At 49.3% G+C, this 27,660-nt stretch overlaps 13 protein-coding genes across 13 annotated transcripts; 6 read left to right on the forward strand and 7 right to left on the reverse strand.

Moving 5' to 3' along the window:
• Positions 1-164: 164 nt before the first annotated feature.
• YSH1 (endoribonuclease ysh1) lies at positions 165-3,577 on the forward strand. The gene is made up of 5 exons (XM_018276102.2): positions 165-561; positions 619-716; positions 1,034-2,162; positions 2,224-2,914; positions 2,996-3,577. Exons 1-5 carry the CDS (start codon positions 412-414, stop codon positions 3,421-3,423), a joined length of 2,496 nt encoding a protein of 831 aa, XP_018129013.1. The 5' UTR covers positions 165-411; the 3' UTR covers positions 3,424-3,577.
• NIT2 (Carbon-nitrogen hydrolase) lies at positions 3,564-4,864 on the reverse strand. The gene is made up of 5 exons (XM_059463824.1): positions 4,710-4,864; positions 4,569-4,661; positions 4,160-4,522; positions 3,769-4,103; positions 3,564-3,709 (listed from the first exon to the last, which is right to left on the reverse strand). Exons 1-5 carry the CDS (start codon positions 4,719-4,721, stop codon positions 3,697-3,699), a joined length of 816 nt encoding a protein of 271 aa, XP_059319577.1. The 5' UTR covers positions 4,722-4,864; the 3' UTR covers positions 3,564-3,696.
• VE01_06663 (uncharacterized protein) lies at positions 4,819-6,193 on the forward strand. Its single transcript, XM_018276104.2, has 2 exons — positions 4,819-5,073; positions 5,135-6,193. Exons 1-2 carry the CDS (start codon positions 5,040-5,042, stop codon positions 6,079-6,081), a joined length of 981 nt encoding a protein of 326 aa, XP_018129011.1. The 5' UTR covers positions 4,819-5,039; the 3' UTR covers positions 6,082-6,193.
• Positions 6,161-8,027, reverse strand: VE01_06664 (uncharacterized protein). The gene is made up of 2 exons (XM_018276105.2): positions 6,697-8,027; positions 6,161-6,635 (listed from the first exon to the last, which is right to left on the reverse strand). The coding sequence occupies exons 1-2, from the start codon at positions 7,690-7,692 to the stop codon at positions 6,375-6,377; spliced, it is 1,257 nt and encodes a 418-aa protein (XP_018129018.1). The 5' UTR covers positions 7,693-8,027; the 3' UTR covers positions 6,161-6,374.
• On the reverse strand, positions 8,028-10,030 carry VE01_06665 (uncharacterized protein). Its single transcript, XM_018276106.2, has 3 exons — positions 9,826-10,030; positions 9,588-9,754; positions 8,028-9,478 (listed from the first exon to the last, which is right to left on the reverse strand). Exons 1-3 carry the CDS (start codon positions 9,853-9,855, stop codon positions 9,310-9,312), a joined length of 366 nt encoding a protein of 121 aa, XP_018129017.1. The 5' UTR covers positions 9,856-10,030; the 3' UTR covers positions 8,028-9,309.
• Positions 10,031-10,397: 367 nt separating this feature from the next.
• VE01_06666 (uncharacterized protein) lies at positions 10,398-12,276 on the forward strand. The gene is made up of 5 exons (XM_018276107.2): positions 10,398-11,124; positions 11,182-11,368; positions 11,417-11,556; positions 11,609-11,955; positions 12,012-12,276. Exons 1-5 carry the CDS (start codon positions 10,984-10,986, stop codon positions 12,196-12,198), a joined length of 1,002 nt encoding a protein of 333 aa, XP_018129016.2. The 5' UTR covers positions 10,398-10,983; the 3' UTR covers positions 12,199-12,276.
• A 210-nt stretch (positions 12,277-12,486) lies between these two features.
• Positions 12,487-15,537, forward strand: VE01_06667 (uncharacterized protein). The gene is made up of 3 exons (XM_018276108.2): positions 12,487-13,005; positions 13,062-14,503; positions 14,557-15,537. Exons 1-3 carry the CDS (start codon positions 12,846-12,848, stop codon positions 15,493-15,495), a joined length of 2,541 nt encoding a protein of 846 aa, XP_018129015.1. The 5' UTR covers positions 12,487-12,845; the 3' UTR covers positions 15,496-15,537.
• On the reverse strand, positions 15,474-16,801 carry VE01_06668 (uncharacterized protein). The gene is made up of 8 exons (XM_018276109.2): positions 16,649-16,801; positions 16,572-16,597; positions 16,385-16,513; positions 16,200-16,302; positions 16,140-16,153; positions 15,852-16,089; positions 15,710-15,804; positions 15,474-15,657 (listed from the first exon to the last, which is right to left on the reverse strand). The coding sequence occupies exons 1-8, from the start codon at positions 16,701-16,703 to the stop codon at positions 15,595-15,597; spliced, it is 723 nt and encodes a 240-aa protein (XP_018129020.1). The 5' UTR covers positions 16,704-16,801; the 3' UTR covers positions 15,474-15,594.
• Positions 16,802-16,940: 139 nt separating this feature from the next.
• PRP46 (pre-mRNA-splicing factor prp46) lies at positions 16,941-18,718 on the forward strand. Its single transcript, XM_018276110.2, has 2 exons — positions 16,941-18,227; positions 18,280-18,718. The coding sequence occupies exons 1-2, from the start codon at positions 17,033-17,035 to the stop codon at positions 18,363-18,365; spliced, it is 1,281 nt and encodes a 426-aa protein (XP_018129019.1). The 5' UTR covers positions 16,941-17,032; the 3' UTR covers positions 18,366-18,718.
• On the reverse strand, positions 18,530-21,232 carry ORC1 (Origin recognition complex, subunit 1). Its single transcript, XM_018276111.2, has 4 exons — positions 20,577-21,232; positions 20,061-20,527; positions 19,381-20,012; positions 18,530-19,334 (listed from the first exon to the last, which is right to left on the reverse strand). The coding sequence occupies exons 1-4, from the start codon at positions 21,087-21,089 to the stop codon at positions 18,595-18,597; spliced, it is 2,352 nt and encodes a 783-aa protein (XP_018129089.1). The 5' UTR covers positions 21,090-21,232; the 3' UTR covers positions 18,530-18,594.
• A 665-nt stretch (positions 21,233-21,897) lies between these two features.
• Positions 21,898-24,161, forward strand: VE01_06671 (uncharacterized protein; the record flags this gene model as incomplete). Its single annotated transcript, XM_018276112.2, has 5 exons — positions 21,898-21,937; positions 21,991-22,457; positions 22,504-23,093; positions 23,148-23,423; positions 23,478-24,161. The coding sequence occupies 5 exons, from the start codon at positions 21,898-21,900 to the stop codon at positions 23,989-23,991; spliced, it is 1,887 nt and encodes a 628-aa protein (XP_018129090.1). The 3' UTR covers positions 23,992-24,161.
• GIM5 (subunit of tubulin prefoldin) lies at positions 24,150-24,979 on the reverse strand. Its single transcript, XM_018276113.2, has 5 exons — positions 24,839-24,979; positions 24,613-24,777; positions 24,452-24,558; positions 24,282-24,399; positions 24,150-24,229 (listed from the first exon to the last, which is right to left on the reverse strand). The coding sequence occupies exons 1-5, from the start codon at positions 24,861-24,863 to the stop codon at positions 24,177-24,179; spliced, it is 468 nt and encodes a 155-aa protein (XP_018129091.1). The 5' UTR covers positions 24,864-24,979; the 3' UTR covers positions 24,150-24,176.
• A 213-nt stretch (positions 24,980-25,192) lies between these two features.
• VE01_06673 (uncharacterized protein) lies at positions 25,193-27,638 on the reverse strand. The gene is made up of 7 exons (XM_018276114.2): positions 27,370-27,638; positions 27,230-27,299; positions 27,136-27,176; positions 26,997-27,087; positions 26,859-26,941; positions 26,679-26,808; positions 25,193-26,634 (listed from the first exon to the last, which is right to left on the reverse strand). The coding sequence occupies exons 1-7, from the start codon at positions 27,505-27,507 to the stop codon at positions 25,235-25,237; spliced, it is 1,953 nt and encodes a 650-aa protein (XP_018129092.1). The 5' UTR covers positions 27,508-27,638; the 3' UTR covers positions 25,193-25,234.
• Between the last annotated feature and the right edge of the window lie 22 nt (positions 27,639-27,660).

Here is a 27,660-nt window from a genome sequence, read left to right on the forward strand (position 1 = left end):
AGCGGCGACCCACTCATGCAAGGCTGGTCATGTGACCACTCACGTAGGAGAGTGACCCAGACCACCTCACCGTAAATTCAGGCATCAACAGTAATTTCAGGCATCCACATACCTCTAGGGTCTCTATCTTTATTTCGCGATACCCAAGAGTGCCGCGCCGACATTGAACTGCGACAACCTTGTTCTTATCTCCCTTCTCACTCCTACCACCAGATCGCGCTACTAATTAAGTTTATTTCTGTTTATTTATTCTCAGCCAAAAGACAGAATAATAACAACATCAAAGACGGCCTAGATTTCTTGAGGTCCCACTGAGGACATGATCTAGTCGTGATTCTCACCTGCGAACTGCCCAATTGGCCTTGGAGAGCCTCTTCATAATACATTGAACCATACCTGCGAGATCACAAAATGGCTTCTAAACGCAAAGCTGGCGCAATGTCGCCAATGGTCGAAGAACCTGTGGACCCGAACGATGAGCTCATGTTCTTGTGCTTGGGAGGTGGAAACGAAGTGGGGAGGTCGTGCCATATCATTCAATACAAGGGCAAGACTGTCATGGTAAGAGCTTCATTGCGGCGGTTTCTAAAGACGATCAGTTGCTAATTTTCACATCAGCTCGACGCCGGTATGCACCCCGCTTTCGACGGTCTTTCAGCTCTACCGTTCTACGATGATTTCGATTTGAGCACCGTCGACGTGCTTCTGATCAGCCAGTAAGCCCGTTTTTCCTACACAGCAACTTTCAAACATACAATTTTTCATGGGGCGAGCTTTTCCTTTTCTCCTTTGTGGTGACTATCTGTTAAACGATCGTTGGTATTTCCTATACTACATGTTGCATGTATATCAGAGATCAATACAATACATTACCTATCCAGATGCTTGTTTGATCGCACGAAGATGAACCTGTGCACTCATGCATAGGGACGAAGACAATATAAAAATACCTTTGTGCCTATACGACCATGCATTTTGTCCACTTCGCATTGCATTGACATGTCAGTAGTCCATGTAGCTGACAAGTCCATAGTTTCCATATCGACCATGCTGCTTCACTACCATATGTTCTGGCAAAGACAAATTTCAAGGGCAGGGTTTTCATGACCCATCCGACGAAGGCGATCTACAAGTGGCTTATACAAGATTCCGTTCGTGTGTCGTCCAACTCTAGTTCGAGTGAGCAATCGTCGACACCATATACAGAAGCAGACCATGCGAGCACATTTCCTATGATTGAAGCCATTGACTATCACACCACGCACACCATCTCATCAATCCGCATCACACCCCTTCCGGCTGGACATGTGCTCGGCGCTGCGATGTTCTTAATTTCGATTTCCGGGCTCACCATACTTTTCACGGGCGACTACAGCATCGAGCCTGATCGCCACTTAATTTCAGCATCTGTCCCGGCAAACGTCAAAGTCGATGTGCTGATCACAGAGAGTACATATGGTGTCGCGTCGCATGTCCCTCGTCTAGAGCGTGAGCAGGCCCTAATGAAGTCTATTACGGGAATCTTAAACCGTGGGGGTAGAGTCTTGATGCCCGTATTCGCATTAGGCAGAGCCCAAGAGTTATTATTGATTCTGGATGAGTATTGGTCACGGCACAAGGACCTGCAAAATATACCCATCTACTATGCATCGAACTTGGCTCGAAAGTGTATGCTCGTTTACCAAACATACGTTGGGGCCATGAATGAAAATATCAAGCGCCTGTTCAGGGAGAGGATGGCTGAATCCGAAGCTGGGGGCACCAACGGAGGGCCGTGGGATTTCAAATATATTCGCAGTCTAAAAAGCTTGGAGCGTTTCGACGATGTTGGAAGCTGTGTAATGCTTGCAAGTCCGGGTATGATGCAGAATGGAGTTAGCAGGGAGTTGCTTGAGCGCTGGGCACCAAGTGACAAGAATGGCGTGGTTATTACAGGTTATAGCGTGGAAGGGACAATGGCGAAGTCTATTATGCAAGAACCAGATCAGATCCAAGCTATTATGTCACGAAACGGGGCAAATAGAAGAGCAGGAAGAGGAGGCGAGGACGGAGAAAAGGTCATGGTTCCAAGGCGTTGCAGTGTTCAGGAGTTCAGTTTTGCTGCTCATGTTGATGGTGTTGAGAACCGAGAATTCATTGAAAAGGTTGCCGCGCCTGTCGTTGTAAGTATTCCATGTCCCCAGCCTCAATCAAATATGTTTTTCACGTCTCTAACTGGGGTAGATTCTCGTCCATGGCGAGCAACATAATATGATGCGATTAAAATCGAAGCTTCTTTCTCTTAACGCCAATCTCGCCGAGTCCAAGAAGGTTAAGGTTTACTCGCCACGTAACTGCGAAGAAGTGCGTATCCCATTCAAAGCCGACAAAATTGCGAAAGTTGTTGGAAAGCTAGCAAACCTATCTCCTCCAACGCTATTGACCAGCGGGGAAGGCGGTGAATTGCAGTTTGATGATGGAGGTAAGATCATCAGCGGCGTTCTTGTGGAGAACGATTTCAAGCTCTCCCTCATGGCGCCTGAGGATCTCCGTGAATATGCCGGTTTAACTACTACGGTGGTTATGTGCAAGCAGCGAATACGACTAAGTGCTGCAGGGATTGACCTAATTAGGTGGGCATTGGAAGGAACATTTGGTTCTATCGAAGTCATATCCCAGGCGACAGACGAGGAGCCTGTAAAAGACGAGAATGGTGATACCCATATGAACGGCAACGGATCTGTGGAGAAGGCAGACGAAGAAGTTACGCGATCAAGCACCACAACGTATCTGGTCATGGGATGCGTGACCGTGAGGTATAGAAGCAATGGCGAAGTGGATATTGAGTGGGAAGGCAATATCCTGAACGATGGTATTGCCGACGCTGTTATGGCCGTCTTATTTTCGGTCGAGAGCAGCCCAGCAGCCGTCAAACGTAAGCAACAGCCTCCCACCCCGGATTGCCTTCATTTTGTCATTTTAAACGTTATGTCGTATGTTTACTAACTTGGAATAGAATCTTCAAGCAAGCACGCTCATAACCACGGTCATGATCACGGCCATTCCCTGCCGGATCGCAACCCGCACGCAGATGTTTCCCCAGCGGAGAGACTGGAGCGGTTATTCTTGTTTCTCGAGGCACAGTTCGGTTCAGATGCACTGAACCCGATCGAAATACCAAAACTGCCTAAACTACTTCCCGAAGAGGCCGGAGCTGATGGCAATGAAGACGAAGATGAAACAAGGGAAGCAGAGAAAATCGAACTAGAGAGGCTGCATAAGGCAGGCATTCCTGTCCCCGGCGTGGAAATTAAGGTCGATAAGATGGTGGCAAAGGTTTGGCTTGAAAATCTAGAGGTTGAATGTGCAAACCGGGTATTTGGTGACAGAGTTCGGGCAGTTGTCGAGCGGGCAGTTGAAATCGTGGCGCCGCTTTGGGGATAGTTTCAATTATGATCTGGGGTTGTCGAATATGGCAGGGCTATCGAATAATAGATCCTGATGTCTATGTATGTATAATATAGGGGCATTTGTCCGCACGAGAGAATGACAGGCACCTTATAAAGGGGTGGACTATGCAAATAGGCAACACAACAGCTCAAATTATGTCTCTAGAAATCTATCAATGTGCTAAATTACTCGCGGATTTGGTATTATCAAGCAGAGGTTTAAGTAAATTTAGTATGACAAGTGCTCAAGATCTCATCCATAAGCCAGTTAGTATATATCACTACACCCTCCTGGTCAGCAAACATTGGCCCATTTAAACAGAATAGTGCCATAACTTACTTCCTTCTGAGAAGAGGCACCTCTCTCCTGACCTTGCTAACAAGGTCTAAATCAATATCCGCAATAGCTATTTCCGGCTTATCCCCATCTCCAGTGAGTTCTGCCACGATCTTGCCCCAGGGATCGACAATCATTGAATGTCCATAGCTCGTGCGTTTCTCATTGTGTTGCCCAACCTGTGCCGCGGCAATTACGTAGGATTGCGTTTCTATTGCTCTTGCTCGGAGGAGTATTTCCCAGTGGGCCTTTCCAGTGGGCACTGTAAATGCGGAAGGGTAAGTGATAATATGTGCGTTTTGACGGTGGAGCGCTATTCCGATTTCAGGGAACCTCAGCTGTCAAATATACATCTCAGTAATTGAACGGCATTGCAATCCTGAGTGACACCTACATCAAAGCATATTGTCAAGCCAACCCGGCCAACGGCAGTTTCAAACGGAGGAAGAATACTCATGCCTTTCTCGACGCTATTACTCTCCTTCAGGACAGGACCTCCTGCAATATCGACATCGAACAAGTGGATCTTTTGGTATCGCTGCGTAATCTGTCCCTGCTCTATCCAAATAGACGCATTCTTCAATTTCTTTCCAGATTCGCCAACCTCATGAATTCCAACATTGATAGCAATATCTGCTTCCTTACTGGCAGCTTGTACGCCTTGGACGAATATGCTATCCTCGACGGATCTTGCCAACGCAAGGGACTCCTCGGTAGAGGAAGCGATATAATCACTAGCCTCTGGAAGAAACAAGGCCTAACAAGCTCAGATATATTTTTGCAAAGATGTTTTCATATCTGACCTTTGCTCCTGCGGCCGAAGCCTGATCAACGAGGTCCTTTACAAGCCGAAGGTTGTGAGCCATGGAGGCTTTGGAACAGAGCTGTCCCACCGCCTATATTACTTTAGCAAGGGAGTTTTAACAGAACCACAAGTCACTCACTACGATTGCCATCTTTAATTTATCTTTAAAGTCTTTAAAGAGTCGTTCACACTGTTCCAACAGGAGCCAACTTGACGCGATATCACGTGGCTTGCATACAAAACGTGGTGTGCTTTCAGACGTACCTGGCCTGCCAATGATGACGTCTGCTGAACCGAAACCTGGGGAAATAGTGCCTGGAAACCCGGGAACGGGAAGAACTCTGGGAACCTCACCCAGAACCACATCTCACTCATTTGACAGCCCCCTTCAACTTTTTTCGCGCGAGTATGCATACGCAACGGGGGATCGTATAGCTTTATTGACATGGTAAACTGACCCACGTTGGATATGTCAAATGGCGGCCAACCTCGGTCGTCGCCTGGTAAGAGACGCCGCCTCCCAGGAATCCAAAAGATAACAACCCACTAACCATCCCACCACAGTCTTTCATTTCACAGCTGGCCTAGGCTCCGGCGTCCTATCAGCCGTTCTTCTCCAACCCGCCGACCTCCTCAAGACGCGTGTCCAACAATCCGGCTCCAGCTCTCTCAGCGCCTCCTTCCGCGAAATTTTAGCTGGCCCAAAAGCCATCTGGGGATTCTGGCGCGGAACCGCGCCGTCTGCTCTGCGAACCGGGTTGGGATCCGCTTTGTACTTTACCAGTCTTAATGCACTTCGACAACATGTTGCGCGCTCGACTTTGCTCCAGAATATAGGCGTCGTCGATGGGTCGAAGGTGCAGCCTTCGACGTCGTCTGCGCTGCCGAAGCTCTCGAACTTGGCGAACCTCACGACGGGCGCGATAGCGAGGACATCAGCGGGGTTTGTGCTGATGCCTATAACGGTGATCAAAGTGCGCTATGAATCGAATATGTACGCCTACCACTCTATCATTGGCGCGAGCAAGGATATCTTGAAGACGGACGGTATTAGAGGGTTTTTTGCTGGGTTTGGCGCAACTGCGGTCCGCGACGCTCCGTATGCGGGGTTGTATGTATTATTTTATGAGCAGTTTAAAAAGAGGATGAGTCGGATGGCTCAGAATGTTGGGGTTCCTGGCGCTCCAGAGATGGCCATGGCGGGAGGGACTTCAGCGTCTATCAACTTCGGGTCTGGGGTTGTAGCTGCGGGGCTTGCGACGGCGATTACGAATCCTTTCGATTCGATCAAGACGAGGATTCAATTACGGCCGAGGGAATACCGGAATATGGTGCAGGCGTCGAGGAAAATGATCGCGGAGGATGGGTTCAGGAGTTTGTTTGATGGGCTGGCGATACGGATGGCGAGGAAGGCTATGAGTTCGGCGCTGGCTTGGACACTTTATGAAGAACTCATTAGAAGAGCAGAGCTTCCTTGGAAAGAGAAAGAGAAGGAGAAAAGCCTCTCGTAAGGGCAGGGCCCTTTGTTAGAATGTAACTCTACTCAGTGTATGATGCGAACGGCTGTATCAACAACATTTTTACTCTATACTACTCACGAACTTTGGTCACCATCTCTGGGACACTATTCACATTTTTGCTCTCCATATATGATTTAATGATTTGGTATAAAAGCTAGTGTTGCTATATTTGAGAGGCGTCAAAACCACCAGAAACATCAGAAGTAGATAAAAAAGATTCCAGACCCCGCGCAAAACAAAACATCATGCTATCATCCAATCATCACCCCAGCCTTCTTCATCTCTCATCTCTTACCACCGGCGAGGAAGGTTATCAAGCCAGGGGACTTGTCTCTCTTCCTCTCCTTCTTCTTCACAAACTCGTATTGCACATCACCATGACCGTGGTGATGGTGGTGTCCCCCGGCCTGCTCAATCTGCAACACCGTCGTGTTCGTAGTACTGGTGACAGCGCGGCGCCTCTCGCGGAGCTCTCTCGTGTGCTCCCACAAGAAATCCTGCTCATGCTCTGGCACCCATCTCTTGATAAGAATGTACTCGGGATCCTGCGAACAAAAAAAAAATGTATCAGTCTCTAGAAATCTATGCCCATCTGGGTTTGCGTACCTGGTCAATGGTGTAGTCTATGCGGAATGCATTCAGCGTCTCGTAGGAAAGATAGCGCCGCGCCATTTTGGTGTACATGGGGCGAGTCCCAGCGGCGACGTCGACTTTCTCCTTCTTGAGCACGGCAGCAATTTGCGCATCGGTCAAACCCGACTTCCTCATGTCGTCTTCTATACGCTCCTTGTACTCCTTCTCGCGCTGCTTCTTCTCCTTCTCATCCTTAGCGGCCTTCTCGGCCTGCTTGCGCTGGAAATCCTTCACAGCTGCCTCGGCCGCCTTTTTCGCGGCCTCCTTCTCCTCCTCCTCCTTCTTCTGTTTCTGCAGCTGCTTGAGTTCAAACTCCTTCTTCAGTAACTTCTCATCCTCGATGCGCTGCTGCTCGAGCTTGAACTTGTGCAGCTCCTTTCGAGTTCGCTCCAGTTCGTAATCCTCCTTGGTCATATAGTCATGCTTAGGCTTCTCTTCCTCCTTCTCCTTCTCCTTCTTAGAAGCTCTCCTGTTGGCCTCATACTGGGCCCTTCTCAAGTCCTCAATCTCGCGCCGCGCCATCTCGAGTTCGTATTCTTCCTTAGTCATGAACTGCTTTTCCTGCTTTTCCTGCGACCTGCGTCTGTGGCGAGAGCGAGAGCGCGACCGTGAGCGCGACGACGACCGGGAGCGACGGCGACGGCCATGGCGAGATCGAGATCTCTCGCGATGTGCTGGTGCCGGTGCCACCATTTGGAACTGCACTGGGGCGGGGCGGGGCGGCTCGGGATAGTCTTCGTCATGGTTGTAGATCCGGTTGTTTATGATAACAGGCTGAGGCTGCGGAGAAGGAACCCTGGGGGACGGGCGCCTGTCGTAACGACCGCCGGCGCGGACGTCGAGGCGTTCGTCGACGTAGTAGGTTGGGCGTGGTGGGGGTGGCTCATAACGTGGCTCGGCCCGGCCACGGTGGTGGAAGCGGATATCGATATCGTCCCTATCGTCGTAACGACCGCCGCCGTAACTCATCGTGAATTAGATAGCGGTAAACGCAACTTTGTTGTGGGTACAGATGGAGATGAAACAAAGATACTCGAGAAACTGTGCAATACAGTCTCCGATAATATCGTTTGCGGAAACTCTGACTGGTGAGCAGATGACAGTTGGTACTTGGCAGGTGACCAGCGACTCCTCACTCTGAGACAACGAGGCACAAGGCGGGTGCGATAAGAGAGGGGTTGGATTATCGTCGTCGTCTGTTTACCCCTCAGCAAGTTTTTGAAGCTCGCGAGCAGCTTATATGTCTCTCCACAACAACTAGTGTCTTGACTCTTGATGTTGGATGAAGGAGAAAAAAACCAACCAGACGAAGAAAGTGTGCTCAAGACTGGGAATTGGGCTGAAGGTGAGGGGCGGGGCGGGGTGGTCGGGAAGTGTGTGGCCTCAAGTCCATTGTATCAGCGCGTGCATGGCGTAGGAAGGGCCCGCATGGGCTATCGCGACATCACAATCATGATTGGGCACACGACGAATCCATGGGATCCGTGGGGCTGAAAATGTTCAAGTTTAGTACCAAGTAGACCATTTCGGTGTGTTAGGCTGCAGCACATGCATGGGGGGGCTCAGCGGCACAAGAAACACACCACAAGGTGGAGCTTAGCGGACAGCGACTCGCAAGGATGATCAACAGAGTAATTTTGGCCAGAGCGGGGTTGCAACACCAAGCATTTGGCATATTCCAGCCATCGCTGAAACGTCTGGTCGACCCGCGCGTCTCGACAAGTTTCATCTGAGTATCCGCGCGCCTTTGACAATGATCGCCTTGAATCCGAGCGAACTTGTCATGTGGAGAGAGTAGGGAAATAAGTCATCGCGAACGAGACTCGGAGGCTATTTGTAACGATAACAGAGTAATCAATGTAGGGCATGTGTGCATGTCACTTGTGGAAGCTGAGTGAGTGCGAGAAGGATCATGCATGTCAGCCGTGCCAGGGTCCACGAAAGCAATGTCATAATAACTGTGAAACGCATTTTGCCTTCTCGTGCATTGCCGTCCGAATACCATGAAAGTAGCCGGTATATATGCTTTGCACAGCTTTGTTTCCTTAGCTTTGAATTATTCAGATTCGATTTGATTCCCATTTTTGGCAGGTGAAGGAGCGTGTTTCTGTAAACTGTAGGGCTGTGTTTAACTCCACAATATCTGAATCCACAACAGGCCACAGAAACGTGTCTGGACCTGATCTAATACTGCGCTATAAAACAAAGTGTGTTTCGGGTATGCCATGCGGCCATGACAAGTAACCTTAGTTTGGCCGCCAAAGTATGTTTGAGAGGATTAAGCGCAATAGTCCGCGCCTGGCGAAGCGCCCCGACAAGCGCCTAGAGGCCCTTCATATGCGGCGCTCGACCTCTTCATTTTCCATCTGGGAAAGTTGAGCCGTCCGATGTCTTGATAGTAGAGACTACGCGCCCAGCGAGCGTATCCTCCCGCACCCTCCTGACTCGCGCAAACGGCAACAATAGCGACACTCCAACAACACGCCCTCCTCTCATTTTACTAACAAGAGGATATTGGCTGCACTTCTCACACTGCGCTTGAGTCTCTCCATCCCGCGCGAGCTCTCTGTTTTTGTTTGGACCTTCTTATGCGCGGCCCCCGCTCTTGAAGATCTGCTCCATATGTTCACGGCTATTTTTGTATGTTGTCTCGAGGTAGTGTAGTTTCTTGTTCAGTGACTCGACGTCGGTCTTGAGCCCGGCAGTTTCCGATGTCAATCTTTTATCAACCTCGCTCGTAGGGCTAAAAACGAACCTATTCGTGTTGTGTTAGCAGATGAGGTTTATTCGGTCTCGTGATCCACGTTTTGATTTTAGGGGTTCTGAGGATTGCCCACGGGACTCCTTCCGGAGGCTTGACTTACATCTTGCCAACCCCCTCGTATATATTTGTATTTTCTGGTAGCGTAGACACCTCGCTCGAGGTCAGCTGCAGGAGTCGCATGTCGCGCTGCTTCACTGCTATTTGTGACTTGACGACATTGATCTGCTGTTGTGCCTGAATGGCCTGCGTCTCGATCTCCTGCACGAGCTATTGTCACAGAGATTAGCATGAGCCGTATGTATTCCGAATAGAGAAGAGATAATTTGTTCGCTGCGTACCTTTTGGAGAGCTTCGTTCGAAATGGACATTTTCCTCAAGGGATAGTATATATACAGAGGGACAAAGCTGGACGGGTTTGGTAGTTGAAGTCTCGCTGTGCGCTCTGAACTGCGGAACCAAAGTTCTACGATCCAAGGTATGAATATGGAGGTCTTGTAGTAGACAATAACGTGGCCTTGAACTGTTCGGTGCTTTCGTGGTGGGGTTGAGCTTGTGTTCTACCCAGGGTTCGTTGAAGCTCATGTTCTCAACCGCGACGTTGTTCGCAGTGGGTCCTTTTCGTCAACCGTAACAATATAATTCCCCGCCCAAGCTTGTGATAAGTGATATCTTTGGCTGTATATAGTTTTGAGTTTTTTTTATTTTTCTAGTATTCTATTGTTACAGCAAAATGAAAGACTAAAGTTATAGAGAGAGGCTGATTATTAGAAGTAATGCCTTTGCTGTGATCAAATTGCTACTCTGGATAACCATCCGTAGCAAAAGCATCAGCGATTTTTGTGTCTCACAAGGCTATTTCCGTGAAGTTTTGTTATCGATCTGGTGGCTCAGTCTTTAGTTGTGCTACATACACAAAGTCGTTAGTGAACTCTCTTTCTATAAACCTCTTCCGGAACAGATTAAGGAAATTAAGAAGATGAAATAAACTAGATCAGTTGTCCGCCTCAAGCAGCCTCGACCTTATAATATGATCCACAATGTTTAAACCGTTTCCGTTGATCCGAGCGTGTGCGATGACGTCTGTTCAGACCTCAGACCATTCATGGTACCCAGAGGTACTCGCCATCCCACTTCATTCCGAAGCTCCCAGGCACAAACTACCCCTCCCAACAGCGCCGACAGCGAAAGTCGGAGGCATTCATTGGCAATAGCTGCCCGGCCTCGGGGGCCGCCCGCTAAGACATCGTATGTACTCCTTGGTACCATTTCTAGAACCAAAAGAGGCAGGCACACGCAAGCACCACTCATGTGAAGATCCAAAACCTTTTGCCTCCTCTATCTTTCTTCTCTGCTCATCACACATCATTGTATATCATTGCCATTCCAATCCGCGCTCTGCATCTTATCCGTATTTTTACTTTGGAGGATAGGATCTCAGACGCTGTAATCTTTATCGTCCGCGGAGGCCACCTGGAGATCCAGGATAGTAAGAGGCTATGACGGTCAACTCGTCGACAACAATGAAATCGGGTCACTCAGAAACGGGCGCTCGATGGCTGCCCGCCATTGACTATCCCAGCGGTTCCAAGCATGGCTTTTGGTATCCCCAAACAAGCACAATAAACTGGTGCGAGGAGGTATGGCATGCTATATCTCTGTTGCAAATGTCAGAGTGGCACTGACATGACTCGTAGGACTATTATGCGACTATATACGCAGCGGAAATTGTCAACACGTTGACAAACCTTCTATTCATGTATCTTGGCATCAAAGGAGTCCGAAACTGTCTAAAACATGGGCATGACACGGTCTTCATGATAACCTTTCTGGGATACCTGGCTGTGGGGACTGGAAGCTTTATGTTTCATAGCACCCTGAAGTGTAAGTTAGCGAGTCAGCTAAATTTGTCGTATATTAACGGACATATAGATCCATGGCAGCTAGTTGACGAGCTCTCCATGATATACACGACATGCCTGATGTGCTATGCATGCTTCTCATTCAACCAAACCCGCCGATTCTGCCAGGGTCTGGCTGCTGGACTGACAAGTCTCTGTATATTTATAACAGTAAGCTCACATGTCCCTTTGAATGTATGGATCGCTCTCTAACAACATCAAGGGTTATTATCATTATCTTCAGGATCCCACGTTCCATCAGAATGCGTATGCGATCCTTACAGCCATCGTGGTGTTCCGGAGCATGTATGTGATGGAGATCAACATTCGGCCATCACTCCGGGCCAAATATGGCCAAGCATCCCCAAATGGCAAAGTGAGCGCCGAAGATGCCAAGAGAGACAAACAAATCCTTCGGGATATGTGGCTGATGATTGGCCTGGGGCTTACCGTATTCCTTGGAGGTTTTGGTATATGGAACTTGGATAATTATTATTGTTCGACCGTTCGACGTTGGAGGCACGATATTGGCCTGCCCTGGGGTATATTGTTGGAAGGCCATGGCTGGTGGTAAGCAATACATGAAACCGTCGAGGACATAATTCGAAGCTAACAAATATCTATAGGCATCTGATGACGGGAACTGGAGCCTACATGTCTCTCGTGTGGGGCATTTGGCTTCGTCACTGCCTTAATGAGCGCCAAGATGAGTATGAACTGTCCTGGCCAAGGACGTTCACGTCTTTACCTGAAATTGTTCGCGCCAATCCAGAGAAGTGGAAGGGGGCCGCAGAATCGAAGAAAAGGCTTTGAGTCGTTGGATACTGGAAAACCGAAAGGTTGAGGACTTTTAGAATTGCACGCTAGAGTAAATATGAATCCATACTGCCAATCCAGTTTGCCTGAGATCGCATACAAAAATAATTTGTAGAAGAATGTATTCGTAGAAATGAGAACAGTCGTTGGCCGTCAACTGCTCATTGAGCCTAGGCTCCCGTCGCCAAGAACCGGCGCGCGGAGCGCGGAGTCGAAACTCGTCAGCTAAATCTTACGCGCGGTTCGAGTACTTCGTACCTTTTGGACAGCACTCCACAGCTGTGGGCGGTAATCTCCAAGTGGTCAAATCTTAGCCTTTGAGCTTTCCTGTTAACCTGAACACCTTGTATCCCCCACAATTGGAATCTGGCCAATCTATATTTATTCTTACCATCGTTAAATTTAATAATTGGCTCCCCCCACAGCCTGTCGTTCGTTGCACACTACCCTAGTTGAAGGATTCCAGGACCCTGGCGCCTTTCGGATACGAGCATCATCGTCAGCTGTCAGTTACCGTGATGGACTCGTAGCTAGCAGAAGAACGCTATTGAGCCGCGACCCCAACGATTGCCTATGACGCCCTATGCGAAGAACCTCAGGTCGAATTCAGACGGTAGTGAAATACAGCCCTCGACTGTAATATAATGACGACCCCTGCGAAGCAATCGTCCCGCTGGGGCTCGTTCTTGTCGCAGGCCGTCGCGGGGATTGAATCGAATCTGGACAATATACTCTCTGGAGACGATGTGCCCCAGACGAAACCGGCGGCGGTAGTACCCCCCGCTGCGCTGAAGGTCGAGAATGGTATGCCCAGCCTCATCACTACAATTTCAGGAGCAGATGTTAACAAGACCCGCTAGCTCCATCTCGAAGCTCATCTGCGAACCCGACGTCGAACGACCGCTTGCAGGAACGACTCGCGAGAGCTGTTGCAGCGAAGAAGATGGCGGCGCAGAATGGCGGCGCACAAACACCTATATCGAATGCTTCCTCGAGAGTTGCAAGCCCGGCCCCTGCTTCGGATAGTCCTAGGCCCAGTCTAGATGTGGCTCCACGGGCAAGCGAAGAGGGAGGTAGTGGAACGAAAGCGGATGCAGATACTGAGGAGAAGGTTGTTCCTCAGGTTAATATCGGGAGTGCGGATACGGACACGGCCGTGGACAAGGACGCGCAGGCAGAAGGACGACCAAGTGGAGATCTCGGAAACAAAACCAAGGATGATACTGCGCGGGTGTCTACAGACTCAGCTCCTGCTAGACGGAGTACCGAGTCCCAGTCAACAACAGAGCCGAAAGCTAAAACAAATGGAAATACGGCTGTCGACGAACCCGGTACAACCGAGAAGCGGTCTGTGGCAGATGCAGACCGTGAGGAGGAAATACATGGCTATATTGAACGAATCGATGCATTGCAAGCGAAGCTACAATATCTCGCCAAGGAGTCTTCCGAGAATGCGAGGAAAGCCGCCGCAGCTGCGCCAGCAGATAGCTTTGAAAAGAAGTTGGCGGATAAAGATCAACAGATTGCATTGCTTATGGAGGAGGGCCAGAAGCTCTCCAACACTGAGCTAAAGCACATGACTCTCATCAAGAAATTGCGAGCGAAGGGCTTTGAATCCGAGAAGGCAGCGGGCGAGGTTAATAAGACGCTAGAAAAAATGACGAAGGAGAAAGCTACACTGAATGAGCGCCTAAAGCGAGCCGATGGGATCGAGAGACAGTTGAACGAGAGGCATAAACAGGTATCACAGATGCAGAAGGACATGGAGGCTGTCAAGGCAGAACGAGATGCTAAGGAAGCGCAAATTGGACAACTAAAAGCCCAATTATCCGAATCTGCTTCTCAGGCGAAGGCAGATGAGGTGAAGAACATCCAGGGCCAGCTAGACGCCGAGAAGAAACGGGCCAGCAACTTAGACGAAGAAGTGTCCTCACTCAAGATCGAGAAGGAACTGGCAGAGGACAAATTAAGAGCTCAGATTAAAGAACTAGAGTCGAAAGCAGAGCGGGAAGTCGAGCGTGCACGAGCCGCTGAGCTAGAGCAGAAGGGAGAAATCCAACTGCTGGAGAGCCGGTTGGAGGTCATGCGCACCAGGGCCGAAGAAATATCATCGGGTGCTACGGGGGATGCACAGGCAAAATTCTTGAGGCAAATCGAGACGTTGCAGACGCAATATTCGATTGCTAGTGAGAATTGGCAGGGGATTCAGACGTCATTAACCTCGCAAGTGACGAATCTGCAAAAGGAGAGAGATGAAGCTTTCCGTCGCGAGAGCGATATCAGGAAAAAGGCCCGAGAAATGGTAAGCACTCTACCGTACCCCTTTACTGATTTAATTGCTAACTTTTTATCTAGACACTAAGAGCGAAATCCAACGAAGACGAAGCCGAGAGTTTGCAAACGCAGATCAACGACTTGCAGCAAGCCGTAACATCACAGAAGACACAACTTGTACAACTACAGCAAAAAGTAGACGAAGCAGAGGCAGCTCTCCAAAAAGCTAGTAATGCATTTGAACTTGAAAAGCAAACATGGACGTCCGAATTGCAACAACGCCTCGAGGAAGAGCGTAATAAATGGAAGGAAGAGGCCCCTAGGTCGCAATACAACTTCGATCGAGCTGTATCACCAGTGGCTTCGTCGAGAATGGGTCTCACGGCAGAATATCTGGGTCTCCAAAACTTGCAGACAAGACGCGCTGGTTCGTCCAGAGATATGCTGGATGATCTCCCCGGGGTGGAGCGACGAATGAGCCGACCTTCCTCTTCGAGACTCCCTCGCTCATCGGGACATGTCACGCCAAAGCGCCAGGATTCAGCTACCCTGTTCAGCCCTGGTGCAGACGCATCAGATGCGCCCTTCATCACTATGGATCCTGATGAGTATTTCGAGAACACAGCCTCGCCGGTTGACCACCACCACACTATGAACGATATCATGTCCGTCTCGACAGCCGGGGCCGGACCATCCGTCCAGCTCGTCGAGAGAATGAGCGCCGCAGTGCGCCGCCTAGAGAACGAGAAGATCTCCTCAAAAGAAGAGCTTGTCCGTCTAGCAAGCCAGCGCGATGAGGCGCGTGCGGAGATCGTCTCGTTAATGCAGGAAGTTGAGGCGAAGAGGGCTGACAACGCCAGGGTCTCGGAGCTGGAGAAGGAGGTTGATGCGATTAATGCCCGGTATCAGACTACGCTGGAGATGCTGGGGGAGAAGAGCGAGATGGTGGAGGAGCTCAAGGCAGATGTACAGGATGTCAAGGCGATGTATAGGGAGTTGGTGGAGAATACTGTTAAGTAACTAGGTGTAGCTATGGATCAAATATTGTTCTACATACTACTGCACTGTAATGTAGTGATTGCGTCAATTGCTAGTTGTGTCTGTGATTGATTGCAAGGCCTAGCTGCTGGTTGTGATTTCTATCCCCTCACGCTCGACGCTCTCCAGTATGAACTTGCGGATCTAGATCTATTAGAACTGCACGTCATGCGGTAGGCGAGTGAGAGAAACATACCTTTCCATCCGGAGCAAGGTCGATGGCAAGAAAGCCGTCGACGTCCTTCTTATCCGACTCTGCCCCAGCCTTGAGGAGGGCAAGCGCAGTATCACCTGGTAAAGTCAAATGGCGAATCGTTGGGGGCTATCTGATAACCTACCATGGCCCTCAGCAATTGCGTGATGTAGCGGCGTATATCCTGCTGAATCCGTGGCGTTCAGTGGGCTCCTGTTTTTCAATAGCAGCTCCACCAACGGCACGCTACCGATGGACGCAGCTCTGTGGATGGGGTATTGGCCACGCTTGTCCTTCACTCTCACTGATGCTGGCGGCTTGTTGGCCAGGAGGGTTTTGGTAACGTCAAGGTTATTCTTTGAGGTGGCGAAGAAGATTGCGGTCTATTTCTTGTTAGCTTTAAACCCATGGGGCGGACTGTATATTGACAGACCTGGCCGTTGTTATCTGTAAAATAGTCAGTTGTGATCTTTTTCATGGGTATCAAACTTACTTGTCTCGCTCACATCTGCTCCTTTACCCAACAAGAGTTTGACGATATCTTCACCCTCTTTGAGGCTGACTGCTATCATCAAAGGGGTCCAACCAGCACCATCCTAGCTAGAGGTCAGTCACGGGACAACGGATGTCAAGCTGATGTGCTGGAGCGTTCGAAAGGTCTGGTCTGAGTGAGGTTACCTTGGCATCTGGATCGAAATCCTTCCTTTGGGCCAGAATTGATACTACATCAAGATGTCCTTGCGCAACAGCCCAGTGCAAAGGCAGGCGGTCGTCATCGTCTTTCAGAGTAGCCAGTTTTGAATTTGCCTGTAATTATCCCTTTAGCTCCGCAATCCACAGAGATGTGGTCTGGCGTGCGTCCTACATTCAGGAGACTTTCGACCACGTTTGCTGTAGAGATGTTAGCTATTTCTCATGCGAAATAGTATGAGGGGTAGCTACTTCGCCCATTCCTGGCAGCTTCATGGATCTCAAATTTGTTGGCCTTATCCGCCATAATGCCGGTGATTTTATTGTAAAAATCTGTAAGTACTAAGCCTAACGAAGTTCATAAATAGTAAAAGAAAACAATCGTCATGCACTGATGCCTTTCTGATAAATTCTTAGAAGCAGATGCGTGATTACGCATCAGGTAGCTGCCCATCGATAACTGCAACTAATTAGGCCTAGCGCGCCTCCCCCACAAGGCTCAAAGCCGAAAAGTTGCTAGAGCGTCACGACGCGAAGGGTTCCACGAGCCTCGTTCCATGAGCCGCCTCACCAAACATTTCCAACGACTCCCGAAGCAAAACCCAAACTCACAATTCGTGAGCCACGTACATCAAAATGGCGGCAGCCACCGACGGCGATTCTGCGTACCTACGACAACTCCTCCTCCAAAACTCCAAGAAGACGCGAGCGCTTTTCGCGGGCGGCGTCGTCCCAGATGCTCCAGTGATACAGACTTCGATTCCGGAGAGGAAGCGCAAGGCCGATGCGACTAGCACACAACTGGTGCAAGTGAAGAGGGCAGATCAGAAGAGGGCTGCGGCGTCTCCTGGGGGGGCAGGGGCACCAGGGACGCAGCTATCATCAGTGCTTTCTACCGATAATACCAGGAGGATCCAGGTCGCCCAGCAGGCGAAACCAGAATGGCATGCGCCATGGAAGCTGATGCGTGTTATATCCGGCCATCTGGGCTGGGTGCGGAGCTTGGCTGTTGAACCGAATAACCAATGGTTCGCTAGTGGTGCGGGGGACAGGACGATCAAGATCTGGGATCTGGCGACTGGAGGGCTGAAGCTCACGCTGACGGGACATATTTCCACGGTCAGAGGTCTGGCTGTTTCGCCGAGACACCCGTATCTGTTCTCGTGTGGTGAGGATAAGATGGTAAAGTGCTGGGATTTGGAAACCAACAAGGTCATTCGACACTACCACGGACATTTGAGCGGCGTCTATACACTGGCTCTGCATCCGACACTCGATGTCTTGGTTACGGGTGGACGTGATGGTGTTGCGCGTGTGTGGGATATGCGGACACGAAGCAACATCCACGTTTTGGCGGGTCACAAGGGAACGGTTGCGGATGTTAAATGTCAAGAGGTGGATCCGCAGGTCATAACTGGCTCTCTCGATTCTACCGTCCGCCTGTGGGATTTGGCTGCCGGTAAGACGATGGGAGTTCTAACGCACCACAAGAAGGGTGTAAGGGCTCTTGCAACTCATCCAAAGGAGTTTACGTTTGCGTCTGGTAGCACTGGCAGTATCAAGCAGTGGAAGTGCCCCGAGGGAGCGTTCATGCAGAACTTTGAGGGGCAGAATGCCATTATCAATACACTGAGCGTCAACGAAGATAATGTGTTGTTCTCGGGAGGTGATAATGGATCGATGGGCTTTTGGGATTGGAAGACGGGACATCTCTACCAGTCGCTGGATACGACGGCTCAGCCGGGTTCTTTGGACGCGGAGGCTGGAATAATGAGCTCGACGTTTGATAAGACTGGATTGAGATTGATTTGTGGAGAGGCAGACAAGACTAGTAAGTTGAGCTCGCAGCATTATGTTTGTACCAGTGCTAACGACGATATTAGTCAAAATATGGAAGCAGGATGACCAAGCGACACCAGAGTCGCACCCCTTAGATTGGAAGCCAACTCTGGGACGCCAAAAATACTGATTGTAGGATGGGCAAAGCTTGGAAATCGGCTCAGGAAAGCGAAAGGTGTTGTAAACATGGACGGGCAATGGCATGGCAGGGCGAATGTGTATATCAGCATATCACGAGGGGCGTTGCGGGAAATCTGGACTAGCGATATCACCCAGAAAACGGCGTTGGAAAAGGCGGCAGATTAGGCTCGCACTTTTTTTTATTTATACAAATTATGGGTATCTTGTAGATCTAATAATCAAAACCCGAGCCCTCGAGACTCGGGATCATCTTTCAATGCGAGCTTGACATCTCCCTCGCCGATACAGAGACGTACTTTGGCCACGCGGTCTCCCTTTCGAGCCTCGAATCCTATGATGCCCGCTTCCATGAGCTCTATAGCTGCCGTGCCCATAGCATGGACACGTGGAGCATCGCGTAGGTTCTCTCGGTCCAAGTGTGCCTTTCCACCACCTGCAGTTGGTGAAATTTCCGTCAACAGAAAGCCCAGCGTTTCGATATCGACGACCATTTTCGAGATCCTTTTTGCCTCCTCGATCACCTCACCAATAAAGCTCTCTCCGATGCCCGTCCGTCGAATCCTTGCTAGTAGGGAGGCAAGAAGTAGTTTAGATGCTAACGGTAGACCGCGTAGATGCTGCTGCAAGGGGCTTGTGGTAGCTTCGTTGATGGCCCGTTTTATCGTAGCTATAGTGACCTTGCCCAGCGAGGGTTTCTTAGCCACCCCATTGGCACCAGCGGCTTTCCTGCTGGGTGTCGCTGGCACGTTTTCACCGGCTTCCGTTTCAGCAAGCTCCACGGCTCGTCTGCATATATCTAACGCGCGACGTGCATCTCCGCTCACAGCAGCCACTTTTCTGCTGGCAAACTGAACGGCATCTGACTCCACAACACCGCCTGGCACACCCTCTAGTCTAGACTCGATAATCTTCATCAATTGCTCGTGATTATATCCCGGGAATGTGATTCTGGTCAAACCTGTGGAGGGTTAGTCATGTGCGAAGTTTGTTGGGATCGAACTTACCAAGTCTACTGCTGATTTTGTTACTGAGCGTCCTCTCAGGTAAGTCCATAGTATTAGCCACCGCAAGGACGATAAGTCTGCTGTGTCTCAACCCTGGCCAGTTGAAAAAATTGTACATCACGCTCTGGTTTTTGGTGACAAGTTGGTCGAGCTCGTCCATCAATACCACACACGGAATTCGTCGCGGACTTGGATGGTTGAACTCTCTCTCCAAGAGGTCTAGGGCCTGCGATGGGCTGACTCTATCTCCCTTCAATGCTTCCCACAAGAGCGAGTAAGATTGGTGAGGGTCTGTCACTTTCATGCCGTTGATTTCAACGAATATGAAATCATCCAGCTCTTCGGCTACAACCGAGGCGTTTAACTGCGAGACAACTTCCCGAACTGTTGCTGTTTTCCCCGTCCCAGGCGTACCCGAGATATAAATACATGCCCCTGAGCCATCTGTAATCGCCGACTCGAGATGTGAATAAACTTCAGTGAACTCATTCTCTCTGCAGGGAAGAGTGGCGGGAACAGCCGCGACGTGAAGTTTGGATCGTGCCAATTGAAAAGGCGAAGCGTAGATCTTGCCTGGCGAGATAACCCGAGTTCCCAATGGTGTAAATTCAAGGGGCTTCTTCACAACGATCCTGGGATATTATTAGCTTTGCGGTGCAACTTCAGGGATGAACACGTACCTCTTGTGACTCGGCGTGAGTAGTAGCTTGCTAGGTGTCCGAGGTTTCTTTGGAGTTAAGGCTACAGAAGTCTTGCGCTTCTTCCTCGGGGTACCGAAGTCATCTCCATGGTCATCCCCATCATCTACACTCAGGAACTCCTGCTCTTGTTTGCGCTTTTCTGCCTGTAGTTCTCCACGTCGTTTTCTGGTGGCCTTTGTTTCGTTCTTGACCCTCTCGATAAGATTAAAAATATCTTCATCAGTCCCATGGAAAATATCTTCCCAGATAAACTCGTCCGTATAAGTTGCTGTTCTGGTATTGCAGCCGCGTCGGCAGATAAAGCTTTTACCATGATCTTTTGAGTTCCTAGGTATTCGGCCACTGGGATACTTTGCCAAAAATGTCTTGACTGACGAAACTGTGGCCTTGCCGTTGATGGACGCTATAGGGTTAACATCCCATGAGGGGGATATGTAAAGTTCATTCTGAAAAGAGTTAGTTTCAACCCAGTGAGGCGTGTTATCCAGCTCGTACCTGCATGAAATCCGTTCGTTTCTTCTCCTTATTTCGGATTTCCTTCTCTGTTGCGAACCACATGAAATTTGCTGCCATCTCGCCGTCATCCTCCTCAATAAACTCGCAGATCACGCCCACCCATGCTTCATTGGTTCCTTCGGCTTTGAGCAGCACACAGTCTCCAACTTTGCACTCAAAATCCCCCATTCTTGCACCAATTATCTTCCGTTGCGCACCTTGTCCTACCTTCCTGGCTACCTTCCTCTTGCGTCCAGCATGAGCTGGTGACGTTGTGGCCTCTGCATTCAGAAGATCCGCGATATTGTCTTCGTTATCGGTCCCATCATTGTCTTCATCTGCCTTTCCCGGATTGTCGTATATCCATTCCCAAGGGTGGTCGTCCAGCCCCAGCTCGTCGTCCGAGTCTTCCCTCGCAATGCCGACGCCAGTAAGGTATTGCTTCGCTCTTTCTACCTTCGCAGCATTGGACCGCTGCAGCTTATTAGGCTGAGATTCTGGCCTTTGACGCATTTTGGTTGCTTGTTCACACAGGTGTTATTGAACGAGGACATCAAATGTGGAGACTTCGGCCTCGTCATGGCTTGTTCTGCCACAGGTACTATCAATTCCCGTCGCGTCCCTACGCGAATTTTCGTGACAAACTGTTTGCTGTCCCTGAAACTTGGTTGCGTCAGCACGTGATGCTAATTGCATTGACGACGACCTTTCCCTTTCACAGGAGATGCCAAATACGTACAGCCATAGAAGTCGTCAGTCGTCCTACAGTAACAAAATATTTTATATCCGAGACAGCATTGCCACAAGTCAAAGGCATGGAGCCCAAAAAATAGGTGAGAAGGGACCGATTAAATATGGGATTTTTTTCCTTTGGTATTGCTTTGTTTATCATCTTCACCCTATATATAAGTTATGACGCGCCCGTTCCTTCCAATGACATATAGCAATATGTCCATTCCAACCGCGTTTTGTATTTAAGTTCTGTGGCTGTTATTTTTCTCTGCTGCTTGGGTTTTACTAGGTGAGCAGCTCATATGGTCCTGGACAGTATAGTTTCTCTTTTTCAGTATTTCCATATATCAATATTTATCTTTGGATGCTGCCAAAAGCATGCTGCCAAAGGCATTAGCGGCCTAGCGCCAACTTTTTATATCCGAGCTACACCTTGAGGGATAGTCATCCTCCAACTGTTTTAATTCTAGTTACTTGGTAGAATCAATCAAAACATTCAGGTATTGCTTGGTCCCACACAGCTTGTAACAACATATGCACTTGAGATCCTATATATAACACTAGGCCCGTGACTTCACTCTCATAGAGTATGGACAACGAGATTCCAGAGATCGACACGGGTCGGGGAGGTAATTGAAAGTTCAACCTGCGTGTGTGTATGGTTGGTTGACAGTGATCACAGAATGGGACGAAGACTATCAGGCAAAGGTTCTGGAGACAAAGGCCCTGGAGACAAAGGCCTTGGAGACAAAGACCTTGGAGGCAAAGACTGGTCCGGATGCTGGGCCACAGCGCGCAGCTACTCAGCCCCTGCGTCCTGCTGTTGCCACAAACCTGCATAACAAAGCTCCACCGCATGATGGTCTCGGGGCACGCGAGATTCTGGCGAAAGATAGCCTGCCAGTGAATCACCTCGGGGTCCCATCATCTTCAGCTAACAATGGGCTTGCTCGTAGGGCTTCAGAGTCGGTCCCAAGCAAGGCTCCCGCATGGATGATCAAGAAATTCACTGAGACCAAGAAGTCTAAGCAAGGTTGGGCAGAGCACCCTGGGCTCATCACAACAAGAAAGGGCAACCAGATAGCCTTGGATGCAGCCACTAACAAGTATCTAGGCCCTATTCCAGAGAACACTGACTTCAACTGCACGGTAATAGTAACCATTATTAGTACAAAATCAAAACTGACGGGTCTAGGGGTACTTCGGTCATTGTGATCCCGATCTCATTGCGAGTCAGAACGTAGACAAAGCATGGGATCGTATCCGCATTGCATACCGTGTCTATATAGCCCTTGATGCTGAAAATAAAACCATTGTTGTTGAGGCCGAGACGGATGAAGATTGCGTAACAGCTCTTGGCCGCATCAGAATCACCCTGTTTCACGCAGAGGCTAACGAGCGAACCTGTCGTGCTCGTTATATTGTTGAGCCGCCTTCGGCATCATCCATGCGCAAAGAAGTCCTTGGTGTAGAGTTAGCGGATTCAAAGGACAAACTCGACAAGTGTGTGAAACTAGCTGGCCCTGGGCTAGGTCCAAAAGAGGTGAAGGAATGGGAGCAGAAGAGGAAGGAACTTATGGCCTTGAACGAGAAAGTATTTGCAGACCACTTGGGCAATGCTTTTATCAATCTGTGTGCGTTGAACAGCAGCATGAGAATGAGAGTGCAATTTGGCAACATAATTCTGAGACGCTACCGTGCTGAGATGGCGAAGTCAGGGTTTGCATTCGAGAAATTTGTCGATATGATGGGTCAGTCTCGGACGGGTGCTGTGTTCGAAAAGACGTGAGTTTTACCCTAATCTTTCAGCCATGCTTTAATTAATCCCGCATCTGATAGGATCGGTGGGAATGAGTTGGGCTTCCAACTTATTCGCAAAATCCATCAATCTACTGATTTGTTTTGTCCTTTGGACAACCTGATCGGAAACATGTCCGACATCAAGCCCAAGCAGAGACTTGTATACAGAAAATGCGGAACTGTCGGCTTCCGCCTCGAGGCAGATATCGATATATCGGCGAGGGGCGGCGAATACCAACTTGGAGAAAATTCGCTTTATAAAGAGGATAGTGCTCTGAAGAAGCGACTTGACATTGGGTTTCTCGGCTTTGACAGGTACGTAACCGCATGCCGTCCTCAGGCAAAAATTGTCTTGCTAATATTCAACAGCAAGTTCCATTGGGCTCTCGAGATTATGACCCAGGAGAGGCTGTCCTCCAACAGCGTCTCCATCCAAGCCACGGCACAGGAACTTCTCTCATCTGCCAAAGTCGAGGAAGACATCATGGGCTTTCCTTACCCATCCGCTGGTCCCAATAGACGTTTGAATGGCAACGACACGGCAAACATTCACACTATCTTTCAATACAAACTCATGGGCACTCCCTACGTGGTGCAAATTCTACTGTCCAGAGGAATTTGCTCAGACACTGTTGGTTACTGCGGAGCCTCCATGTACTCGACGAATTGGGACGACCACATGGGACCGAATGAAGGAGAAATCTGTGAACGCTGGAAGCTGGGATCTGATCTTCGGGTGCTGTTTCCTCCACCTCCGTCACCAAAGCCATCTTCATTTGCAGCTGGCGGTCAAGTCATTGACAAGCATGAAGGATTCCGTGCGTTTCTCGCTGCTGTTGCGAAGGTTCAATCTTTTCTGAGTGAAGCTGCATCTGGCAATTAGTTGACAGGTTGGGGGGGTTATAGATGGATGGACTCGTGGGAAACCACATTGTGTTGCAAATGTACTCAATCCAGCAGCGGTAAATAGCAGTAAGACAGGGACAGGGACAAGTACTCGTTTTCACAATGTGGGAAACAGAGAATAGCAAGACAATGAGACAAAGATCAACCAATAAATATGTAATTTTATTCCGCGGCTGGTGCACCAGCATTTCCACTGAGAACCTTCTGTCGTAAAACTAGGGACAACATGTTAGCCCGGCTGAGATTCAATATTTCGGCTCTGCTTACCATCCTCGACCACCCTCAAGTTGTTCGATTTTCCTTGCACTATGCTCTCCAGGTCCTTCAGATTTGTTTGGAGCTCATCGACCTTGGCAGTATAAAACTTGGCAGCGTCCTTTGTTGACTGTAACGTGTTAATCAGCAACCACTCCACAATGACCCCCCAATAACCCTACCTTCTCAACATAATACCCAGTCCCAACATCAACAATCACATTTTCGGCATCTGCTAGGGTCCCTGGCACATAAAGCGAGCTCGTCAAAGGCACCAGTATAGTTTTCCCTATCCAAACAAATTAAGCGACAATATTCTTCAACCAAGCCAAGAGCTACGCACCCTCCACTTTAGGAGATACACCGGTCGCTATCGAATTCAGACACTCGCGGAACTTCGCCTGGGCCGCGCGCAGCTGGGTGAACGAGCTGGTGAGGTGCTCGAGCTCTTCGTCAAGCTGTTTCTTGACCTGGCTCAATTGCTGGGTTGAGAGGCCGCCGAGGTCAACTGTGGCGGGGATATATGTCAGCGGGCTCCCCATGAGGGGGTTCGAGAGGGAGTAACGCACCGGTCTGGCCACCTTGAGACGACATGATGGATGGGTTTGTGGTCTGGTAGAGCTGTGAGCTTGATGTCGTTGATAGCTCAGCCCTGCCTTTCTACTAGTGGTAGCCTTGTGGGGTCCAAGCGGGTTAGCGCCACTTTCCTGTGGAGGGGTAGTCGAAGTTTACATGCGCACATGAACAAAATCATTTACTGTTCCAAGAAATAACTATGAATACTAAATCAGGTTTATTAGGGCGTGCTGTTATTAAATCACTCATGTATAAATATTATCCGAGTTTATTTGAACAGGAGAGGTATTTTTTGTTTGTTCGAGATATTTCAAATATTGTTTGTGAATATCTTTATAATTCTACAACCCAAATATAATTTACAAATATACTACATTTATTAATATATCCTACAATTGCACAAGAAGCTTGTCAATGTGAGCGGCCAAACCATCCAAAGGCACTTCCTCCTTTGTGCCTAGCCTCCTGCATTGGACTTCGCAAGACTTGCTGTTCTTCCACCCTCGACCGACGACTACGATGATCGGATAGCCAACCAAATCAGCATCCTGCATCTTCCAAGGAAAAGAGTTGGTCCTGTCATCTAGAACAACATCAAGAGCATCTCCCGAATTCGACCGACCGCCTGCTAGTGCATCATACACATCCACAGCCCCTTCTTCTTGTCCTCTGGCGGGGATAACGACCGCTTCGTATGGAGCAATAACACGCGGCCAGTTGAGCCCCTTTTCGTCTGCAAGCGTTTCTGCAACAGCGCCTATCAGGCGGGAGACGCCAATACCGTAGCAACCCATCTGCATCTGGACTTGTTGAGCTGATTTTAGAGGGACAGAAGCCTGTGCAGTGCCCTCTGTCGCTTCTGGCTCAATGTAGCCAGCTGGGAGCGTAACAACAGCCTTCATTGGGTCGCTGTATCTTGCGCCCAAATAAAAGGCATGTCCCAATTCAATAGCTTTCTCAATCTTTAATGTGCCGTCGTTGCATCTTGGGCATGCATCGCCTTCGCTTATCCGTAATAGATTAAGAGGCTGGCCATCTGAAGTATTTTCAGCGGTTGTTGAGATCGTAATCCCAAGGGAAGAAGGGAGCGGCGAGTTTGTCCACAAGGGGTCGATCTCGCCTGATTGGATGGTTGTAGTAAGAGACGGCGGCAGTCGATAATCCACGAGATTGATTATCTTGGAACCTCCAGGCGAAGCCTCCTGCCCCTCAAGAATGTTCTTCTCTATGGCCTGTGCCCATAGTAGTGCTGCATTCTCAACCCCTGGATCAAGGTCTGCGACGATGTTTTTGACAGCGTGAGTGTTGACCTCCGACCCGCCTTGAAACCCTTCTCTCGGACTATACCAGACGTTGATCAACGTGCTTCTGTCTCGCGAAACCCCTCGCCAGACAGTGAACGTATTTTTGGCAGAGGTGGCTTCGGGATTTGAAACAAATGACCAAGTTGCCCCGGAATCGTGAGTAGCTGGAGGCAGTGCGGACTCGGCAAGCTCTTCGTTGGCTACGTAATCACAACTTCGGCAACTGATGATATGATCTTCTCCCATCGAAGTAGGAAAATGGTACTCATGGCTGAGGTCACCGCCTATATCTCCAGAATCCGCCTCGGCAACAAGGTAACGAACTTTTAGTTCATCAAAAAGGCGAACATAAGCATCCCGAACCTGGTTGTACGTCACCATAGCTAGAGCTGGGCTGAGATCGAAAGTGTAAAGGTCTTTCATGGAGAATTCACGGGAGCGTAGAAGGCCATGCCGAGGACGAAGCTCATCGCGATATTTGCGAGCTAAATTGTCAGCAAAGATCAGGGATGGAAGATAGGCACCTTACATATCTGATACAACCGAACAGGCAACTCTTTGTATGATTTAATAGTATTTGCCACAAGAGAAGTGATCTCCTCTTCATGCGTAGGAGCTAAAAGATAGCCAGCCTCTTTCCTGTCCTTAAATCGAAATAACTGCTCATAGTGTCAGTGTTTTACTTCGACATAGAGTGGGAAGACCATACCTCTGCATTGATAGCATTTAAGCGGCCGCTCATAGTCCATAGCTCCTCGGATGAAATGCTTGATAAGTCAAGTTTTGAAGCACCTGCAGTAAGGAGTCAGTTGGGGTCCGGCGAATGTTAAACCCCCGGAGACCTCACCTATGCTGGACATGTGCTTGTCGAGAAGTTTCTCAACTTTAGTTTGAACGCGGAGACCTAGAGGGAGCATATGAAAGATTCCAGAATGAGCCTGTCTCCAATTAGCTAGCGCCCCTTTCTTCGGGAAGAAATTACGCACCTGCCGCAGAAAACCAGCTCTCACAAGCTTCGAATGGGCGTCTAGGTAATATATTAGAAACCGAAGCTACAGTAAAGGGTACTGGCATTTAAACCTTCATTGTCACCTGGTGCAATTCCTCCCGTAGGCGTCCATGCTTTAGAGAGTCTCGACCTCTGATCCAACTGCAAGATGATCAGCTTCTGTGTCACGTGGAGGGAGTTGGATATAACGAAATGGTCTAGTAGGACATACGTGAGGGATACCTGAAACAACTCTTACTCCGCCCCAATAGTTTGCCCGATATGGGCTTTGGAGACCGGCATAGCGGCGCTCGATGATACTCGATGGCCTACCACAGCGGGCAAACAATTGGCTGCATTGAGTGTTCATGCTGAATGAGTGTAACACGCCCCGAAGGCCTCAAAATATTCAATCCTAGGGGTTTAAATGCCCTCTGCTCATAATAGATAAGCCATTGACCAATATTCGTAGTGTTTTGAATGCCTTATAGCAACTGATGGACATACATGCTTCACGAGGCTG

The sequence above is a fragment of the Pseudogymnoascus verrucosus genome, assembly GCF_001662655.1.
Source record: "Pseudogymnoascus verrucosus strain UAMH 10579 unplaced genomic scaffold scaffold_31, whole genome shotgun sequence".
NCBI lineage: Eukaryota > Fungi > Ascomycota > Leotiomycetes > Thelebolales > Thelebolaceae > Pseudogymnoascus > Pseudogymnoascus verrucosus.

Bases quoted from the DNA above. Each gene is read 5' to 3' on its own strand.
- YSH1 (XM_018276102.2), top strand. From the start codon at position 412: ATGGCTTCTAAACGCAAAGCTGGCGCAATGTCGCCAATGGTCGAAGAA. The intron at 717-1,033 runs GTAAGCCCGTTT...ACAAGTCCATAG, and splicing joins GACGTGCTTCTGATCAGCCA to TTTCCATATCGACCATGCTG. The intron at 2,163-2,223 runs GTAAGTATTCCA...TAACTGGGGTAG, and splicing joins AGGTTGCCGCGCCTGTCGTT to ATTCTCGTCCATGGCGAGCA.
- NIT2 (XM_059463824.1), bottom strand. The intron at 4,523-4,568 runs GTCAGATATGAA...TGAGCTTGTTAG, and splicing joins CTTCGGCCGCAGGAGCAAAG to GCCTTGTTTCTTCCAGAGGC. The intron at 4,104-4,159 runs GTAGGTGTCACT...TATATTTGACAG, and splicing joins GCTTGACAATATGCTTTGAT to CTGAGGTTCCCTGAAATCGG.
- VE01_06663 (XM_018276104.2), top strand. From the start codon at position 5,040: ATGTCAAATGGCGGCCAACCTCGGTCGTCGCCTG. The intron at 5,074-5,134 runs GTAAGAGACGCC...ATCCCACCACAG, and splicing joins CCAACCTCGGTCGTCGCCTG to TCTTTCATTTCACAGCTGGC.
- VE01_06664 (XM_018276105.2), bottom strand. From the start codon at position 7,692: ATGAGTTACGGCGGCGGTCGTTACGACGATAGGGACGATATCGATATC. The intron at 6,636-6,696 runs GTACGCAAACCC...TTTTGTTCGCAG, and splicing joins TAGACTACACCATTGACCAG to GATCCCGAGTACATTCTTAT.
- VE01_06665 (XM_018276106.2), bottom strand. From the start codon at position 9,855: ATGTCCATTTCGAACGAAGCTCTCCAAAAG. The intron at 9,755-9,825 runs GTACGCAGCGAA...CTGTGACAATAG, and splicing joins CGAACGAAGCTCTCCAAAAG to CTCGTGCAGGAGATCGAGAC. The intron at 9,479-9,587 runs GTAAGTCAAGCC...CAACACGAATAG, and splicing joins TACGAGGGGGTTGGCAAGAT to GTTCGTTTTTAGCCCTACGA.
- VE01_06666 (XM_018276107.2), top strand. From the start codon at position 10,984: ATGACGGTCAACTCGTCGACAACAATGAAATCGGGTCACTCAGAAACG. The intron at 11,557-11,608 runs GTAAGCTCACAT...AACAACATCAAG, and splicing joins GTCTCTGTATATTTATAACA to GGTTATTATCATTATCTTCA. The intron at 11,956-12,011 runs GTAAGCAATACA...AAATATCTATAG, and splicing joins TTGGAAGGCCATGGCTGGTG to GCATCTGATGACGGGAACTG.
- VE01_06667 (XM_018276108.2), top strand. From the start codon at position 12,846: ATGACGACCCCTGCGAAGCAATCGTCCCGCTGGGGCTCGTTCTTGTCG. The intron at 13,006-13,061 runs GTATGCCCAGCC...AAGACCCGCTAG, and splicing joins TGCGCTGAAGGTCGAGAATG to CTCCATCTCGAAGCTCATCT. The intron at 14,504-14,556 runs GTAAGCACTCTA...CTTTTTATCTAG, and splicing joins GGAAAAAGGCCCGAGAAATG to ACACTAAGAGCGAAATCCAA.
- VE01_06668 (XM_018276109.2), bottom strand. From the start codon at position 16,703: ATGGCGGATAAGGCCAACAAATTTGAGATCCATGAAGCTGCCAGGAAT. The intron at 16,303-16,384 runs GTAACCTCACTC...ACCTCTAGCTAG, and splicing joins ATTTCGATCCAGATGCCAAG to GATGGTGCTGGTTGGACCCC. The intron at 15,805-15,851 runs GTAGGTTATCAG...TGACTTTACCAG, and splicing joins CGCAATTGCTGAGGGCCATG to GTGATACTGCGCTTGCCCTC.
- PRP46 (XM_018276110.2), top strand. From the start codon at position 17,033: ATGGCGGCAGCCACCGACGGCGATTCTGCGTACCTACGACAACTCCTC. The intron at 18,228-18,279 runs GTAAGTTGAGCT...CGACGATATTAG, and splicing joins TGGAGAGGCAGACAAGACTA to TCAAAATATGGAAGCAGGAT.
- ORC1 (XM_018276111.2), bottom strand. From the start codon at position 21,089: ATGCGTCAAAGGCCAGAATCTCAGCCTAATAAGCTGCAGCGGTCCAAT. The intron at 20,528-20,576 runs GTACGAGCTGGA...AACTCTTTTCAG, and splicing joins AACGAACGGATTTCATGCAG to AATGAACTTTACATATCCCC. The intron at 20,013-20,060 runs GTACGTGTTCAT...ATAATATCCCAG, and splicing joins CTCACGCCGAGTCACAAGAG to GATCGTTGTGAAGAAGCCCC.
- GIM5 (XM_018276113.2), bottom strand. From the start codon at position 24,863: ATGTCGTCTCAAGGTGGCCAGACCG. The intron at 24,559-24,612 runs GTGCGTAGCTCT...TTGTTTGGATAG, and splicing joins TGTATCTCCTAAAGTGGAGG to GGAAAACTATACTGGTGCCT. The intron at 24,400-24,451 runs GTAGGGTTATTG...AACACGTTACAG, and splicing joins CTGGGTATTATGTTGAGAAG to TCAACAAAGGACGCTGCCAA.
- VE01_06673 (XM_018276114.2), bottom strand. From the start codon at position 27,507: ATGAACACTCAATGCAGCCAATTGTTTGCCCGCTGTGGTAGGCCATCG. The intron at 27,177-27,229 runs GTTTAAATGCCA...TATATTACCTAG, and splicing joins TGCACCAGGTGACAATGAAG to ACGCCCATTCGAAGCTTGTG. The intron at 26,635-26,678 runs GTAAGGTGCCTA...CTGACAATTTAG, and splicing joins TGTTCGGTTGTATCAGATAT to CTCGCAAATATCGCGATGAG.